The following is an 18,828-nucleotide window of genomic DNA, read 5'->3' on the forward strand; positions in this document are numbered from 1 at the left end:
GCGCCTGCTCTCCTGCTCTCCGGCCCTTGGAAGTTCAGGAATCCAAAAATGGGAAGAAACCCGAAAAGTAAATGCGACTTCAAATGTAGCACAGTCACTGGCTGTGCCGCACTCCGCTGTAAGCATAAAGCTCTCCCCTCGTAGGGTCTCCCGGCCACCGGCAAACAAAATCCCACTGAGATGGACTACAAAAGACATGATGTATTAAGGAATAGCTGCGCACCTGATATTCCTGCTCAGAAAGGCTAGAGAGAGAACTGGGAAAGGGCTGGGCAAATACCTACCAGCTACTTGGGTTTTCCAAGCTCTCACTCTGCTCTACGAGCAACGCTGCTTCTGAGGGAGAGAAGGGTGTGGGATCCCCCGGGGTAAGATTCACCTGGAGACAAGGGTGAAGGAGCTTCCAAATTGCCATGGGCCCTTGTCCCAGTATCTCCTCCCCAGCTGCTGCTCTTGCCCACATCAGATCCGTCTCTGAGGTAGCGTGCTCCCCCACCCCCACTAGATAGATTCAGAAACAACATATCCCTAACCAGGGTCGAAGCTGCATCTTGAGGTACGCTGTTAAAAAAGGCACACACACAACACCAAACCAAACCGATCTCTCTCTCTCGGGAACAGCCTGAAAACTTGTTAGAAGGTTTTGAAATATACTGAACAGTTGAAAGGTTTGAAAATATACAGACCTATTTCCTTGCTATGTATACATACAAACCCCCACTCTAAATAGTTGCTTCTTGGGGGCGGTGAAGCCAGGCTCTTCCATTTGATAGCCCCAGACAGCGGGTGTGATTAGGATACTGCCCTGCCCGCTGAGTGATGGTGTCAGAGTGCCACACACAATTATCCCAGCAGTGTCCCCCCCACCTTTTTATACAAGCCCCAAATCTTCCCCTACAACAGAGACCCTGGTTCAAAAAGCCACTGGATGTTGTTTCCCAGGAGGCTTTAGAGAATGAAGACCCATCTCCCAAGTGCGTGAATGCACCAGTCGAGTATGGCAAGGGGAGTGGAGGGAAATGGGCCTCTCAGCTACCTATAGTCAAGGGTCAACTGAAAAGGAAAGAGAAAAGAATAACCCCTGGCCTTGTCTGAGTTCAGCCCTCCACTGGCTGCTGTGAGGTGGGGCGGCCTAGTCTGGGGTTGTGCACAGCTCAGACAGGGCCTTGGCCTCGGGACTGGCCTGGGAACGCTTTGGCAGACAGGCAGCCATCATCCCTCAGGGCTCGCCACCTTCTCCCTGGACATGGGCTGGCACGAATTCCCCCAGGCTGGGGCTAGTGACAGCTCCCTGCATGGTTGGTCTCAGAGCAGCACAGTAGGGGGGTTACTGGGCTCCCACAGCTCAGCCCCTCCCTGCTGCTTTACGCACTTTCTTTCACTGGGATCTCTGTGGCTCTCTCTTGTTCCCTTGCAGCAGGTCTCTGATCTCCCAGACCACTCTCTACAGCACCCGTCTCTGTTGCTGCCAGCCCTGCTCAGCCTCACTGCCCCATCTTCTCCACCTAGCTGGGTGAGATAAAAGCAGGTACACAGCCCCTGAGCTCCCCCCGTCTCTGGAACCAAGGTCAGGGGAGCTCTCCCCCAGTGTGCTAGGAGGGTGGGTGTTTACTGCGGGGGGCTTATTCCCTGGCAAGTCTGCATCAGGGCCAGGCCCAATCTGGCCACAACCAATGGCTATCGGGAGCGTCCCCGTTGCTGAACAGCTGCCTGCTTCATTTTTCATGTCAGCTACAATAGGAATTGGGTTGAATTTATAAACGGGGGCATTGTTCCCCCTGCATTTAGAAACATGGTTCTCTCATGGAGAGGAGGGGATTGAAATTAGAACACGAGATATTCCCCACCATAGCAGGTCTCTGGCCAGCGCTGTGCTCATTGCAGGGGGCTGTGGAGTTTCTACTAGCTCCGTGCTTAAAATCGGTAGGAGGGCTAGTTAACACTACTGCCTCTGATGTCAGCACCTCCATCAGCTGACTGCCCGTAGCTATGAGACCACACAGCAATGCGAGCTTCTTGTTACTTGTAAACAAGCAGACACCATGTATTGAATTTGAGCTTGTTGGAAAACCAGTGGAAACATTTCACCACAAGGTAAAGTGACATTGAAGTTTTTCTGTCAATTATGTGTTAGGAGTTGTGTGGCTGGCTAATAATAAGGTCTCACAACTGTCTAATAACCTTTACCATTGATTGTAGAGAGTGCTTTCAGGTGGGTATTGTTCTTGATGTGGTTCTTGCGATTATCATAGCTTTCTTGTATTTATAATTTACAGCGGAAAGCTGTTCAAATGATAAGATCACCTGAGATAAGCAAAGTAAAATTGCACTAAGCTGTATTAAGAACATTTTAACGGTATAGTACCTGGTAGATCACTATCAAGACTGTCCGTCGCCACTGTAACGGTGTTACTAGAATAAAACACTTGGGGTTTTTTATTGATTAACTTGATTGTCACTCAAGCTGGTTTCGTGTATTATGCACGATCATCAACCTCAGAGTCTGCACTGGGCAGAGGTGACAAGCTCATTCTCCACAACATGTTTATTTTAAAAATGACATTTCTAATCCCCTGTAAATTTCACTTTGCTATTCAGTTATTTAAGGCATATGTAGTACTGTTACTTTAAAAAAAAGGGAAAGGGTTTATTCTGAATATTCTCTATTTAAAATAGAAGATTCAATAGAAATAAAATAATTTTAACAGACTCGAAGAGTCAGATTTTTAAAATGATCACGTACAGCTGCATTCAAAACTAACCTTTGCGCATACAGATTGGGTAGATGAACATCTGAACTGTCCAATTAGCATATGCAAATGCTTACCTGTGTGCAACCAGTGTATGCAAAATTAGTGAGTACAGTTTTGGAGGTGAGTTTGAGGTGGTCTGAAACCATGAGACAGGCAGCTAATGAATATTTCCCCCATTTCTCTTAGCTAATTGTAAGGGTCTTAGTGAAAACTCTAACTTTAGCCACTTGCTGGAGCATTTCACTGCTATGCACTAGCATGATTTGCGTGGTTTGTGATGAGAAGATTAGGTGGAGAGGAAACCTGAGGCTGCAGAATTAAGCTGGAGCTCTTCTCAGCCTAGCTAAGGTTTTCCCACAAGCTTTTTGCCATGCTTGTGTCAGGTCAGGCTGGTCAGACTGCAGGAGCAGCTGTGAAATGTCTGATCTTTTCTGCTTCTAGACTTGTCTGCAAGTAGGAAGTGCAGCAGCACAAGAAAGTGAAAACTGATCAAGGGGAAATAGTACAAATTCAAAGGGTTTGTTGGGGTGAGTTTGAATTTTGAGTGGTGGAGCAAGTTGCCTTGTGTCATCTGAGCCATTTTGACTAATGAGGAGCTGACGTTAACATGCTGGGCCAAATTCACTACTGGTGTAAATGAGTACTGACATCAATGGCGTGCTTCAGACCCCCAAACACTTCATTATGCCACATACCAGAGCCATGCCTGCAATAGGGGGCACTCTTACCGCTCTGGCACTTCCTAGTGGTCCATTTGGGGATTAGCTCGCCACATGCTCTGACACCCCTTCCTGTGGTTGCTCCTCCCGCCACTTTCGTGCTCTGGGAGCTGCAGTGCTTTCCTCTTGGTGGCTTAACCCTCTGGTCAAGTCACAATCAAGACCCCCACATCCTGGGATGTTATCCATCTGGGACCCTTCCCCAGCAGCTCAGGTCTTTCCTCTCCCAGCCCTTACTGCTCCTTCCCTGGACTGCTCCACACATGCCTGGGACAGGCTCTTGCACTTCCCCCTCACACCAGGGAGTGTGTCTGCAGCTTCCTCAATGCGGCCCCCCTGCTGCCAGCTCCTGGCTTTATAGACATCCCTCCTCTCCCCCCCCAGCCCAGGTGAGCTTCATCCCCAATTCAGCCTCACTGTGTCCTAGCTCCCCTCGAGGCGGCGCAGCCTGCGGCTAACTGGCCTCTCTTGCCTGTATTAACCCCTCCAGAGCCAGTGCAGGATGCACACCCCATCTCTGATTGTAGAAACAGCTTGCAGCAAAATTGGGGATAATGTAAGGGTGTTGTGAGGCTACATTCATTAATATTCCCCAGGTTCTTTGAGATGTTTGGACGGAAGGTGCAGGGTCAGTGCATTCTGTTCTTAGTTAATATTACTGTATTGTAGAGATAAATCTTGAATTGTCTCTCTCCTGTGTGTAGCTGAGAAGCCATGGAGTCTTTTTATCTGTATGACATCAGGGCTGTAACCTCCAACAAAACCATTGAGAGAATTATTTCACCCATGGCAGCTCAACTTTGTCATTTAATGATCGCAGCTGAGTGGGAAGGGGTGAATAACGAGCGCCTCGCTGATTTAGAAAAAGCTGCTGAAGAATTAGCCAAAGCTACCCAAGAACTTGCTTATGTTGCAAGAAGGTAACATTGAGTTTTAAAGAGGGCAAAATTAATTTCCGTGTGCGTGTGTACATACATGTATTATAGGTGGAGCAGGCAGGGACACCTATAGACCACATTTCTCTTGTTGCTTTTTAATTTATCCATCTGTTCGAGGCATTCTGGTTCCCTTCGTTTTGATTTAAAGTGCCTCACACACTGGGATACGGGTGTTATAGGTTTTAATTTTTGTCTGTGTCCGTATTGTTGCTTAACTCTAGTCTGTTGCTTTTCTGGAAGATGTCTCTGATTTTTAACTCCTCTCCTGCAGTACAGCTGTAATTTCAGGCCCCTCCTTTACTAGCCACAGAGATACCTTCATGGTTGTTTGACCACATAGTGGAGGCCAGGGTAACAGAGTTAGTATGGGATGGGGTGCAGGCAAGTGGGGGGGGGTTCCCCTCTTACTCGGATTGGGCAGAAGGTCCATTCTACCCCCAATCACACACTCATGTGACCGTCTTACATGCGGCTGCTGTTTAAAAACCAGAACATTTAATTAAGGGAAAGCACAACCCTGCCCCCTCCTCCCCTGACCTACATCTGCTTACCCTCCACGGAGTTCTGTTCATTTAGGAGCTGGTTGTATCCTATGCCTGTTCAGGTCGTCTGGCTCCTCCCTGGAGTCAGCATTCCCAGACCCATGCTGGTGCTGGCTTACGGTGACGCGTTTCACTAAAGGCGTGTGTGTGACCTTGCGTACCTGAGATCAGCATTCTTCCGCCAGGGTGGCTCATGAGTACAACGATGAGCTGCTGGCTGGGGAGATGCTGCCTGCTGCTGAATCGCTCCTCACGTCTGGGAAGAGCATCTTACTGGTGGCCCAGAAACTTCATATTCAGCCAGACGTTCAGAGTCATCAGGAGGAACTGATTGATTCAGCAAAGAGAGTCTTAATGGAGACTGTAAAGGTGAGTGTAATACAGCTGTGTTATTTGCTGTAACTCCTCCCTCCCAGCAGTTCTGCCTTCTCAGGGGAGGAGATCTGCACAGTGGCTAATTCCCTAGGCCCCTGTTTCCCAGAGTGGGGAGTGTGTGGAGGACGAGGTTGTGGTGGGGAATAAAGATCAGCTGCTGGACAAGTTTTCCCTGCCCACCCAGGAGCATCGGTAGGGTTGCCAAACCTCCAGGATTGGCTTGGAGTCTCCAGGAATTAAAGATTATGTGGTGTGATGAAACCTCCAGGAATATGTCCAGTCAAAATTGGCAACCCTAAGCGTCGGAGAAATAATAAATAAAGATAGCCTCACGTGCTCTTGGGAGGCAAGGCACTGCTAGTACCCCCACGTTACAGGTGGATACTGAGAGCTTGTCTACACAGAGTGAGAGTGTGGCAAGGGGTGCAGAGTGAAGCTCCAGTACACTAACTGGCTGTGTGGATCCCACTACTGTGCACCAGAAGTTCTACAATGGTGCTTATGACAGAATTTTTAGTGTGTGGAGCATGGCAGGCTAGTGCACTCTAGATGTACCGCCCCACTGGCCACGCTCTAAGCCTCAGTGTAGACAAGCCCTTAAATTACAAGCTCTTTGGAGGTGGGACTGTCCTGTTACATGAGTGTGCAGCCGCCAGCACAACGGGGCTCTGACTTGCCACACACAAAGTATGTTGGAGCTCTTATATGGTCCTTTTCATCTGCAAACCCCAGAGCACTCTACAAACGAAGGCCCGTGTTGGTACCTCCATTCTACAGCTGAGCCAATGAGGTGAAGTGATTCGCCCACGGTTCCACAGCAGGTCAGGGATAGGTCTTGATCCAGTGTGCTAGCCCCTCAGCTACGCTGTACCCCGCCCCCAGCCAGAACTTAGAGCACAATTTGGTGCCCAGTTGCTTGGGGGTTTAGGGCCACCCTATGAGCAGTAATACAGTTTGAATCGTCTCATTGCTTTTAACCTTTTTTCCCCAAACCAACTGAAAATATGAGAACTTTGCTCCACGTCTCTCTGTATAAAGAAGTATAAAAGCCAAGGAAGAGAAGTAGTTTGGGGTCGTGGTTCAGGCATGACTCTGGGAGTTAGGAGATATCTGGTGTGACCTTGGACAAGTCACTTAACCTCTCTTTGCCCCAATTTCCTCAGGTGTAAAATGCGGTTAGTAATGCTCCCCTCGCTTTCAATAGCATGGAGAAGCTGTGACCATCACTGCTCATGAAGTGCTGAGATACTCTGCGGGTGTTTTTGTAATGTGAGAATTCTGTACCCTCGGGTTTCAGCACGATCGATCCGGTATCGCTCACCAGCAGAACTTTTATTTTCAAATTCCCCATGACAGATGATGTCAATGCACACAGACATTTTAAAAACAAAGCCAACAAGTTGAAAATGACAAGTACGTTTCTAGCAAAAAGAACAATACAGTTCTTGGGAAATGTTCAATGCTTCCTTTTTTGTGACCTTTGTTCTGATTTATCAACTAGATCCTCCAGCTTGAAGATGATGCTGTAGTGACAAGGATTATCCAGGCCGCTCATTGGCTTCGGGATTGCCTGACCACAATTGAGTTCGCAGAAGACGTACCAGCTCTGCTGGCTGCTTTCCGTGACTTTTCAGAGTCCTTGCTCCTGCTGAACAATTTGACAGAAAGACGCATCCAAGAGCTCAGAGATTCTCCTCCTCAGAAATATTTGGCCCAGACACTGCAGATCCTGAGGAAGTGTGTCCCGATGTTGCATGCTGCAAAACACAGTCACCTGAAGCACCCCCAGGACCAGCATGTGAATGGTTCCAAAAACTACATTTTCAATTTGATGGATAGCACCATAAAGGAACTGATTTCCTTACTGACAAACACCACCAGAAACAAGGAACTACTGGAGAGAAATGGGCTCTTTTCCCAGCACGTGAGCCAGCTGCTGGGCCTCCTGTCCAACACAAACCCTGCTCACCTAGCTGAGGGCGAATTCAGTTTTCTTGTGGAAACACTGGTCTTCCACTGCATGCTTTTAGCTAACTCATCCAGGCCAAGTATTAAGCTGCAGTTGATAAAGCACTGCCATCATCTCCTAATGCTCAGGAAAAGCATTTCCAACCATGGAAGCATAATGGAGGAATTGCCAGCACAAAGCCAACTAGAATGCAACCTAGAAGAGAAATGTCATGCGATGAGAGTTGAGGTGGAGATTCTTGATCAAACAGTGCTCACTGCTGTTTTGTGTCAGATTCTGGACACTTTCACAGACATTAACGAACCCCTGAGAAGGTTAATGGAGGCTGCACTGGAACCTACTACTGGGCAATATTCTCCTGCAGGAGAGGATGTATTTCTAAGAAAACTGCAGCCTCTTATTACTGCCTTCTTCGGTCATGCTCATCAGATGCTCAAAGTGGCAAATTTTGTTCTGGCCAGCTGCACCAACGTCAAAATCATTAAAGAAATTGAAGATCGTGTAGACTGTTTAAATAGACTCCTTGCCAGGATGCCTCTACTCCTTACGGAAATGAGCAAGGATCCTAATAAGATTCACATCCAGGAACAACTGCAAACCTTCTATCAAAGATGGGCTTGGACAACAGAAAGCTTGTTAGCGTGTGTTGATGAGACAATCAACTTGCCTGAATTCCTTGATCTGTCTATTCAGGAAATGGCCGATCACAGAGAGTGTTGTGAACAAGAACTAGAGAGTCAGAACTCTGGAAGGTTTTCATGGCATGCCACTCATATGACCAGCCGAGCGGCTCGCGTGATCCAAGTTACTAACAGATTTGTGGATAAAGTCAGAGATCCTATTTTCAAGAATGGTTTGTTAGTTTTAGTTAAGCAATTGGAAATCTCCATTCTGGAAGTGAAAACTGCTACTAGCCACTGTTTAGGAGGCATCTCTTTTCTACAAACTAGAAACGCATTTTCAAAGAGAGTAAAGCATCTGATGGACTCCACTCGAAATGTCAGAGAGGGGCTGCATGAGTCTAACCATCCAGATATACTTAGTCCACTTCGGGAACAAATTCGGAGCCTTGACATTCCAAAAGAACTGGGATACTTTTCAGCCCAGGACCATATAGAGCTCAGACCACCAGATGACATAAAACAAAGCACTACTGACAATACCGAATTAGTGGAAGAATTTTTAAGCGAACGGCTTCCATCAGCCACCTCTCCTCTTGAGATGCTTCCAAGAGCAGGTAACTTACACCCGGGAAGAGTGGATGTACATCCTGTGATCAATGAACTCATCACTGCAACAAAGAAACATGACATTACTGCTGTAAACACTGCTTGCTTTGGTTTACTTGAACTTTCCAACTGTTGTGTAGATGCAGCTCAGGAAGCCTTACCAATTGTCAAGTCACCACTGCTGGAAAAGCTGACCCACTACAGAAAGATAGCTATATTAACACCATCTATTATTAACGTAGCTAGGGAGATAGGTCCAAACCCAGTTTCCAGAGCAGACAGACTTCTTCCAACAGCTGTTTTGTTATCGGAGAAGATTTGTGAAACTAACCAATGCCTGGTGGCTGTGGCAGGCTCTTGGTACAGTCTAGTCCAGCAGTTATTCTGCACAGTAGCTCCAGCTGACTTTCTGAAGAGCAAACAAACTTTGGATGAGATAATGCAGACTTTAGCAAGAGTTGTTCAGCTAGCGGCTGATGTTGCACGTACAGATTGCGAAGAGGAGCTCACGACAGTTCCTAAGATTCAGGAAAGGTTTGTACGGGTCCAAGCAAAATTCACAAGTGCTCAGACTAATACGAAGCATTTACTTGAAAAGGCCTTGTCTTCTGATTGCTTCCGTTCTCACCAGGACCATCTCGAGGGGATCTGCCTTCTCTGGTCTGTCAGCATACAGGTGCTCCTGAGTGCAGTGGATCAGCTCATAGGACGAGATGTTTTGTTCTTAGGTGAATTAAGGAATACAATGAAGCACAAGCTTTGCTTGCGGGATGTGCTGGCAGCTGTATCCGAGAGCTCTTTGAGAATACAGGAGGCAGCCCGGCTGTCCTATCTCGCCTGTGCTGAACGCAGTGTGCAGTGTGACATCCTAGCGCTCCGGGAGGAGGTAAAGGTACTAACTGAAGCTCTCCTGCAAGTGGCGGATGTTCTGTCTGTCTCCCCAGTGCCTGCTACAAACTTGTCCATTCGTGCTGAGCTGCTCCAACGAGAGCTTGCTGTTAGAGTGAAAGCACTTCTGCTCCTCCTGACCAGTACCAATCAGGAGTACACAAGGGTCATCCAAAACATCCTCAGACTGGCCTGGCCTCCTGCGCATGCCCAGGGAGGTGATAGAGGGATGGTTAAACAGGCAGGTCAGATAATGGCAAATGTCCAGCTGGTCAAAACCATCATAGAAGACACTTTGGAGAACACAGCTCATCTAAAAATGCGGGAAAGCCTGCTCTCCCTGACAGACCACCTTCTCCTCCTTACTGCTGAGCTGCTAGGAAGAGCTGGTGAGCAGCTTCAAAGCCATCAGGACAAGGAGCTGGTCCAGCTAGACTACATTGCATGGGAGTGGTCTGCTAACGCTCACTATGTGGTGACGCAGCTTCAATCAGTGAAGGACATTGATAAAGCCGCCCTGGAGCTCGTTAAGCAGTGTTTACAAAACAGCAAGTCACATGCTGTTGCAAACCAATGTCATGGCAAAACAGAGCTCTCCCCCGCCAGGATACCCAGCACCAAACATCAGAATCACACACACCAAGCCACTTCAGCAGACCCCTGGCCTACCATGAGTGAATCAAAAGGCTTAGCTGCCAGGGATGCATTTGAAATCATGGTATAGTAGATCTTAGCTATTTAATGCTAAACTGTGTAATCTCTAAACCGTGCTAACTGCATTTCATTGCTTGTCCAACAGTCCCATGCCTTGATCATTTCAGATTGCTTTAGGTTTTTTTAAATCAAATTATGCAAAAGGGCTTAGAGTTGTGGCTGCACAGAACCATCTTCCTCCCTTGCTCACTGTCCATGTTGCCTCCATATCCTACGAGCCGCAGTGAGTGTCCCCTGTAGCAGGGCTCAAGATTACCTAGGTGTAGTAGCACCACAGTCACTGGGTTAACGAGGTAAACCGGCTGATTGCCTTGTGCCTAACTTAACTCTGATGCAAAGCTGTGCTGGAAGCTGGAGTTCACTGGAAACCAGATTTTATATCGGTCACTTTTGATGGGTGAGTACATTTAAAATAAACCAAATACAAAAGGTATCAGCACCTAGTCATCGGTCAGTATTTCCAGCTAGCTCTGAGAGGTTAGGCACAATGTAAACATTTTGCAGACCTTTTTCCTGAAACGGAGATAATTGCAATTAGCAAAATATGTACTTCAGCATTCACTGCAAAGTGCCAAGGCTGGTGTACTTAGGGCAAGTCTACCCTAAAAGCGCGACATCGGTGCAGCTGTACCAATGCAGCTGCACTGCTGTTGCACATCTGGTGAAGACACTCTCCCACCGACAGCACTGGTGTGGACAGCACTTCAGTTGCTGTAACTTGTGTTGCTCAGAAGGTGTCTTTTCCACACCCCTGAGCGACGTAAGTTAGATCAACTTAAGCGGTAATGTAGACCTGCCTTTAGTGGGTGGCTAGCATGTTCTTCTCCAGCTGAAATAGCCAGATCTTTTGAATTGCACAGGGGATGCCCAGTGACTGGAGCTACTGAGAGCACAGAACATAGAGTGAGAACATACAGATTTGCAGAATGAAATTGGAGGCTACCTCAGTGGTACAGATCAGACTTTTTTTTCTTTGAGGGAAGTGGGGAAGAGAGGGCCTGAATTTATCAGAGCAGAAGCTCCACTTGTATATTTTCCTCCTTGTGTCAAGTAAAAAGAAAAAAAGGGGGGGGGGCTAGGGATTTCGAAGGGGCTCAAGTGAGTTAGGCACGAGTCGCACTGAATGTCAGCAGGGGCTGGGAGTCTGACTCCCAGCAGCTGCTTTTAAAATCCCTGCCCAGGAAGACAGGCAGGGCATCTAGAATTAGCTTGTGGCCACGTACAGTTTCATCAGCCCTGCAATATGGGGCTGATGCTGTGCCCTTTAAAGTCACTGGGTATCTTTCCATTGACTTCGAGAGATGGCTGGAAGGACTTCTGAGAGTGCTGGAACAAGCTGCTCCACTGCCAAGTTAGGGCTGAAGCTTGAAAGTGAAGAATACGGACGGTCTTGCAGAGCTGACTAGGATTTCCTTTAGGCTTCACAAAGGACAGCTGGGTGCTGTGCATGGTTTGAATAATAGCGGTTTGAATTTCAGTGAAATAAATGTACCCAGAGAATCCTGCACCATGGAGCTTGCTATGCTGGTAAGCAGGATGGTTGCTGCCATTTCTGCAAAACATGTAAATGTGAACATCAAGTCATTTGCATAAATCTTCCAATCTTCAGCCTTTGTAGATACGACAAAAGGAGAGTCTGATACCTGGGCACAGCTGTGGGATTCCCATGGCTATCCCTGCCCAGCTGTGGGAACTCTCTACCCAGCTCTTTATGTGGCAGGGTTTCTTTCAGTTACATCTGCTACCCCCTAAACTCGCTAATCAACTCTCATTTTCTCTTGTACTGCAATATTCCACCAAGTGCCCTGCTGAGCGTTTGCAGTTGTTTGGGCAGGAGGGAGGATTGGACGGGGCCTGGGTGCCGCGGTAGTACTTCTAAACCACACGATCACCTTGCTGCTAGTGAAACCAATATGATGCATTAGTCAGGCACCGTGTGGGAGGTTCTGTTGCCGTTCTTGGCTTCTGAAAACTATTGCTTTCAGTTGCAGCAGGCATTCACACATTTCAAGATAAACAAGATACAATTGTTTTAGCTCACAACTAACTGTCCTAGAGCTGTCAGCTCCAATGAGGATGGTCTTTGGGGTGCGAGTCAGGGGATAATACGAGGAGATTGTTTAAAGGACATATGGGTTTAACAATGCCCCTGGGCTACATAGACTCAGTCCAGTAGAAAGCAAGGACTGAGGCTTGCTTACTGGGTGGGATGGATCTAGGCAGTGTTTCTGTTTGTTTTGCTTAGTAGAAATGGCTCACTGAATAAGCCTGCGGAACAATCCCAAGAACACGCGTGTGTAAAAATCCAAAACCTACCCATTTCCTACATTAAAAAAAGTATTTTTGTCAAAAAGAGACTGTCTCAACCCTCTTTGTGACTGCACTTTTCCATGGACATCAGTAATGCAGAGATGGTAAAAGGGAAGGTTGGTTGTTTGAGGTGAATCTGTTTCACTGTCTTCACAGCTCCTGAGTGACTCTCCTAACGACTCCCACTCCACTAGCAGCGAGCAGGGTAAGGGAGCCGCTCCTGCTGCCCTGCCAGAGGATGCTGGACAGTGGCAGGACGACAGCAATAAAATGCCCCAAGTCACCAAGGAAATGGCCACTGGGATGTCTCACATGGCACGGTTTCTAAAGAGGAAGGGACCGATAACGGTATTGCCAGTGTTGTTATAGGATGGGAGGAAATATTTTGCTCAGTGACCAGGGCCAGCTCAATCCCCCGAGCACCCATTTGTGGCCATCACAAATGTCTGAGCAACATTGTGGAGAGAGGACCATGCCTCAATAAGTCAGAAAGGGGGTGTTATCATGATGACAAGGCTGCACACACACTAACTCCTGCCACAAGAATCCACTAGTGCCCTGCGTGCACACACCCGCCCCCCGGGAAGACTCAATGTCCGTTTCATTTAAAACAGGTGTAATAGCATTAGTGTATCTGCAATGCTCTGGAAAGAATTTCCTCCAAAAAGGAGAAGAGGAAGGCAAGGGAGATTCTTCAACCCCTTTCCCTGGCTATTTCAATCGATTTATTGGCTCTCGGAACTATTACCCTCCCTCTTCTCCCCACAGGCCTGCTGGCTGCTGCAGTTTGGGGCCCAAAGTCTATTTGCGACTTCTGTTCTGTGACGGAGTTTGGCATATCAAACCGTTCCCAGTGTAGCTTTCACAGAGCAGGTTAGAAGTGGCGGAATGAGCCATGACCTGCTGCTGCAGCGGCTGCAATTCGGCTGTTGAAAACACTTTAAACCTGTCCTGTTTTCTCCATCAGCCTCTGAACCATCCATCCCCACAAGGTGTCTTTAGGATGTCTGTTTGTCCATTAATATCCCCACCCCAGGCCTCACATAAGGGGCATCAGGAAGTTTGTGGGTGTTTCTGTTGTGAGGGCCCAGCTTTGCCCCCCTTGGGCGTTGATACATGCATGTGACATCATCAAAACCGACACAGCTGGGCAGTCAGTGTCCTCAGCCAGGCTCTGATAAAGGTCCCGTTGTGCTAACGTGTGCTAGCGCTAATGAGGCAAGAGTAGGTTTTACATCTGTTTTATAGCAAACACCCCCAATCCCTCCCGACTTCTTTTGATTTAATTTTAGACCAAAGAGCAGCTCATTGCCTGTGCTAGTCAAATGGCTTCCAATGGGCAAGTGTTTGTCAGATTTGGCCACCTGATTGCAAAGAACTGCCTAGATGAAAGATGTGCAACTGAACTGCTGTGTGTCACCGAGCAAATCCAAACAATCAGCAACCAGCTCAGAATTATTTCCAGGTAAACCACAGGTTCAAAGGATATTCTCTCTCAGGTCTGGTGTGTGTGTTCACTCCTTCTTAAAAAGGGATTTTTAAAGGACACTGCTAACTATCTTTCTTGTTCGTATTTGCATACGGCGCCAGTGGTAGGCATCTAGTTATTGGGCTGAAGATTGTCTCTGCCGTGAAGAGTTTTCCTCTTTGTTTTATCTTCTTACAAGCTGAAAAACAACTGATCCCCTGGTTTTTGTTCCCACATCCTAGGTTAGGGTGATCCCTGCTACTGGCTGCCGCTGCCGAGTCAGCAGAGTGAAGGCATTTTAACCGAAGTCCCCTTGAGATCACTATAAGTATCCTATTTGTAGTTTGTTTCTGAATTACGGATTTTTTAAAGTAGTTACATATTTCTATTCACGAAGATTCCTCACCGACTTCCACTTTTCAGCACAGGGGATGGTGGGGTCCACAGTCCGCAGCAGTGTCCCTTTAAAATCAGTGCATGTGCATGAGGTGTGTCTATAGAAACGACTCCTATAGCAGACAATAGGGAGCCTCTCATGAGCTGCACATCTGAACCCCTCATGCAGTGTTATTTGATGTGCAGAAGGTTCCGCTCTCGTATCTTTCCCCTTCTAAAATAGCCCAGTGGTAAACTCTGTCTGCCTGAGAGCCCGATCCTGCTCCCAGGCAGGCAATGCTGAGCCACCTCTGGGCTTCAGCTGAGCCTAGAATAAGCGTTGAGCTAATGTTTGAACAGCTTTCTCCAGAGCTAATGCTACTTGTACTAGGAGGCACTTATGTCCCCTCTCGCGCTTTCAGGCTTCCAGCCATGCTGCGTCTGCCTGGAGATTCTCTGGCTCCTTGTGGTTAATTTTCTATTGACACCCTGAAACCCAGTGTGAGTTGGGCGCCTGTGTCCCTTGGGCTCCTTGACCAATGAGTGCCATGCTGTTGGTGGCTTTCTGGGGTCCTGAATATCCCTGCATAGCTTTCTGTGCTAGTTAAACAGAGCTCAGAGGCGTCTCCCCCTTTCTTCTTGCCACGGTCTCAGTGCTTATGTCACCCCCATCTCAACACTCTGAGCACACCGGCTAAGTCCAAATAGCAGCAATAGGTTTCCTTTGTCCCCCTTCGGCCAGAATGACCACCGCTGGACCAGCTCACACTGGCTGACTGAGGGAAAGGGTCTGTAACTAGGCACTGGCAGCAGTATCGTTGGGCATTCAGGCGACAGCAGGTTTCAACATTGCGTTTGCTACTTGTCCATTTTGGCTACTACTGCTCCTGCTTTTATTCTTTTGCTCTCCTTACAATGCCTTTTTTAAGCTGAAAATCTCTTCTGTGGTCAAAATTGTTTCATGAGCAAGGGCCAGCAGTATTGGAGCACTTTCCTTCCACACGTATCAGCTTGTTCTGTGACCTTCCTAGTTCCAGGAAGCCCTCAGCCAGCTGTGACTCTAGAGTGACAGTATATAGTCACTTAGCAAGTTGTGTAATGCTTTCTCTTTACATTTTTAAATATCTTAAGGGTAAAAGCAGCAACAGCAAGGAGTAAGTGCTCTGCTGAACTATTGGTGAACAATGCACAGAATCTGTTTCAAGTGGTCCTACAGTCCCTGAAGGCAGCAGAGACCGCGTGCGTCAAAGTAAGTGTGCACTGGTATGGGTCAAGATTCTTTCAGAAGGTGAGTTCAAATATATTCACATTTTTACCCCCAACACTTCTGGATTCAGGCTGTAACTTTCAGAGAATTTTAAGGGAGTTCAGTGTCCAAATCTCACTGGAAGTTGGGCACTTAACTCACTCCCTGAAGAGCCTCTGCAAATCCCATCTGGACCAGGTACCAACTGTAGCACAGACATTCCCTGGCAGCTGATTGTACTGGAGTTCTGTCTTCCTGGGGGAACCATAAATGTTCCTTAGCCTGGATTTGTTGTGTTCTGCAAACCCATAATTAGAATTTCTCACACAACGTGACTATTGTGGTCAAGTCTCTTATAATGGAGACAACTGCTTCCTGGATCTGCAACCTTTGCTCCTGCCCTGTACTTACCGTATTGAATCATCCCTCCAGATAATGGACCTTCACTGTCACAAATTCCAAGTTGCCCTCTGAGATGAGGACTGCCCAATAAGTACTGGGCCATATCTATAAGGCAAAGCCACGTAAGTTCATCAAAGTGCCTTCAGCTTTTGATTTTGGACAGAAAGGCAGATAGACAAAAGAAACACACTGCCGTGGAAGTAGATTTTCAGCTGGGGCTTTAGAAACAGGTGAAGTGTCTCTTAGGCTTTGTCTTGGCTCAGTTAAGTTTCCATTAAAACTCCCAAGGGCTTCCTAATGATGACAGCAAGAAATAACTAAATACCTTAAATAATTGAATAGAGCAATCTTTAACTGAGCACGCTCAGAAAACAGGCACTCTTTCAACCAGGCTCTGCTGATAGACCTATAATTTCTGAAAAGTTGTAAATATTAAGGCCAGAAGAGACCATTGTGAATATCTAGCCTGACCTCCTGTATAACACAAGAAACTCGTAACTTCTGGTTCAGCTACAGTGCATCTTCCAGAAAGAGATCCACCTTGATATAAGGACTCCAGGTGACAGGGAATCCACCACATCCCCAGGGAAAATGTTTCAATGGCAATGGTTATCATCAGCACTCTTAAAAAATGTGCATCTTGTTTCCAGTTTGAATTTGCTGACTTCAACTTCCAGTCTTTGGTCTATTAGATTAAGGAGCCTTCTACTAACAGAAATCATTCCCATTTAGGTGCTTATAGACTCTCTCTCTCTTTGATAAACTAAATGGATTGAGTTCCTTTAGTCTCTCATTATAAGGTGCTTTTTCCAGACCATAAATCCATTCTTGCAGCTCTTCTCTGAATTGTTTTCCATTTTCCCAACACATTGTTACTCCTTTTCAACCCAAGTGGTTAATCAACGTTTTGGGGCCCTGGGGGCATTCCAGTTGGGAGTAGAAATTTATGATGGAGACTGATATGTTCTTTGATGCAGTATTGTGTATTGACAAGGAAGTACATAGTCCTGCTTTTCCAAATGCAGGAAGAACCAAAATTTAAAAGTTTCTTATCTTGCAGGCCAAAGCTTCTTTCAGCCAGCAGCCCTGACCTCTCCCTAGCTTCTCCCAGGGCCACACCATGCTTACAGGCTGCTGCTTGGCTTTCCTTCCCTGAGTCTGTTTGTTGTCTGCACACCAGCTTGTCCCCCCCACTCCCAAATAAAACCAACCCCCTCATGCCAAAACAATACCCAGTTGAACCTTGCCAACATGGTGCTGCTAGTTTCTGGGTAGACTCCACTATGCCTTATTTAGGAACTTAGCTGTAAGAGACAAGTTATCTCAAATGTAGGGCACATTCACACCCAGCAGTTTAAATGAGGTTTAACCTAACCAACAAGGTTTTACCCAGCTCATAACTATACTTTTACAAAGTGTGGAGAGCAGAACTGGACACAGTCTCACCAATGCAGTATGAAGAGACAGTATCACCTCTCTACACTTGCTACATATTGCCCTATTTGTACATGCAAGGATCGCACTGGCTTTTGTCCCCACAGCATCATGCTGGGAATGCATGTTCTACAATAACCTGTAAACCCTCTTCAGTCACTGATTTCCAGGACACAGGTATGTTTGGTTCCAAGATTATGACTTTGCATTTGGCTGTATTAAAACAAATGCTGCCTGGCTACCCCCCATTTACTAAGCAATCCAGCTTGCTCTGTATCAGTGACCTGTCCTCATTATTTACCAGCCCACAGATCTTAGTCATCTACCGATTATTTTCAGCAATGATTTTCTTTTCTTCCAATGAATTGATGAAGATAGTGAATCGCATTGGGCTAAGAATAAATCCCTGGGGGCCTCACTAGCTGATTCCTCATTAACAACTGTGTTTTCAGATCTATCATTTAGCCTGCTTCTGATCTATTTAATATGGACAATGATTTTGCAGAGTACCAGCTTGTTAATCAGAATGTCACACTATACTAAGTCAAGTGCCTCTTTTCCATAAAACCATACGGATTGGCTTTTATTATATTTCCATCCTTTAACTCTTTACTGACAGTCCTGTGCCAGCTGTTCCATTGTTTAGGCTAGGAGAGGTGTCAGGCTAACCAAGTTAACTTGGTTCCCACATGTAGGCATCTAGAGGTGGTGTGTTTAGACCCCTTTGTACTATAAGAAATTTTAAACTCCCATGTCTATCCAAGTATATTAATGTGGGTAATTATTTTGCTTCCTTCAAACAGGGTTTGCGAAAGCCAGATCCTGACTCAGAAGAAGCAGAGGCAGCTGCCTTTTGTATGCAATGGAAGAAAAAGCTGTTGAGGCACAGAGTCAAAGAAGCTTTAAACCCAGATAGGGATGAATTTGGACTTCGCAGAGCATGTGCAGGACGTGAACCCACCCTTACAGCTATGGTTCAGGAACCACTGTCTCAGAATTAAGACCTATCTCCCCCACCCCCAAATTCCAAACCCATTCAACCACCAACCATGATGGCTGGTGCTGCCCAGGAGTAGGAAGGGGCCCCTGTCATTGATCCCTAACTCTTGCAGGAAATGACATCGCTGATGGGGAGGGATAATAATGCCACTTACCTCCTTATAAGCCAACAATGCTGTCCAGGAGCAAGAGACAGCTTCACAAATAAGTGACATTAGCATATATAATCTGGAGGCCCAGGCTGTCAATTCTTGGCAATGAAGCAGCCCCTGTACAAAAAGCAACAACTAGGTTATTTTAATAGAAGTGTTCCTTAGATACTTATCTAGGGTGGATGTGGTGTTGTAAAGGGGTAGCAAGGTATTCCAATGCAAGATTTTTGTACTCATGTCAAAACAACCTTTTGTGCAAGTGAAAAGGCTACAAAAATGTACTTAAGTTGTCAAGATAAGTTTGAAAGAAAAAAT

The 18,828-nt window shown here is 46.7% G+C and overlaps 1 protein-coding gene across 2 annotated transcripts; it reads left to right on the top strand.

Annotated features, from left to right (window-relative positions):
- The first annotated feature begins 1,997 nt into the window (after positions 1-1,997).
- Positions 1,998-18,828, top strand: LOC141985566 (uncharacterized). Of its 2 annotated transcripts, XM_074949813.1 has the most exons (8): positions 1,998-2,094; positions 4,177-4,392; positions 5,138-5,321; positions 6,829-10,131; positions 12,594-12,785; positions 13,730-13,902; positions 15,412-15,529; positions 18,166-18,828. In XM_074949813.1, exons 2-8 carry the CDS (start codon positions 4,187-4,189, stop codon positions 18,361-18,363), a joined length of 4,374 nt encoding a protein of 1,457 aa, XP_074805914.1. In that variant the 5' UTR covers positions 1,998-2,094; positions 4,177-4,186; the 3' UTR covers positions 18,364-18,828. The 2 variants fall into 2 exon arrangements, with proteins under 2 accessions (XP_074805914.1, XP_074805915.1); XM_074949814.1 differs by lacking the exon at positions 4,177-4,392 and having other exon boundaries at positions 2,010-2,094; positions 18,166-18,827.

The sequence above is a fragment of the Natator depressus genome, chromosome 3 (genome assembly GCF_965152275.1).
Source record: "Natator depressus isolate rNatDep1 chromosome 3, rNatDep2.hap1, whole genome shotgun sequence".
Classification (NCBI taxonomy): domain Eukaryota; kingdom Metazoa; phylum Chordata; order Testudines; family Cheloniidae; genus Natator; species Natator depressus.

Bases quoted from the DNA above. Each gene is read 5' to 3' on its own strand.
- LOC141985566 (XM_074949813.1), top strand. From the start codon at position 4,187: ATGGAGTCTTTTTATCTGTATGACATCAGGGCTGTAACCTCCAACAAA. The intron at 12,786-13,729 runs GTATTGCCAGTG...ATTTAATTTTAG, and splicing joins AGAGGAAGGGACCGATAACG to ACCAAAGAGCAGCTCATTGC. The intron at 13,903-15,411 runs GTAAACCACAGG...AAATATCTTAAG, and splicing joins CAGCTCAGAATTATTTCCAG to GGTAAAAGCAGCAACAGCAA.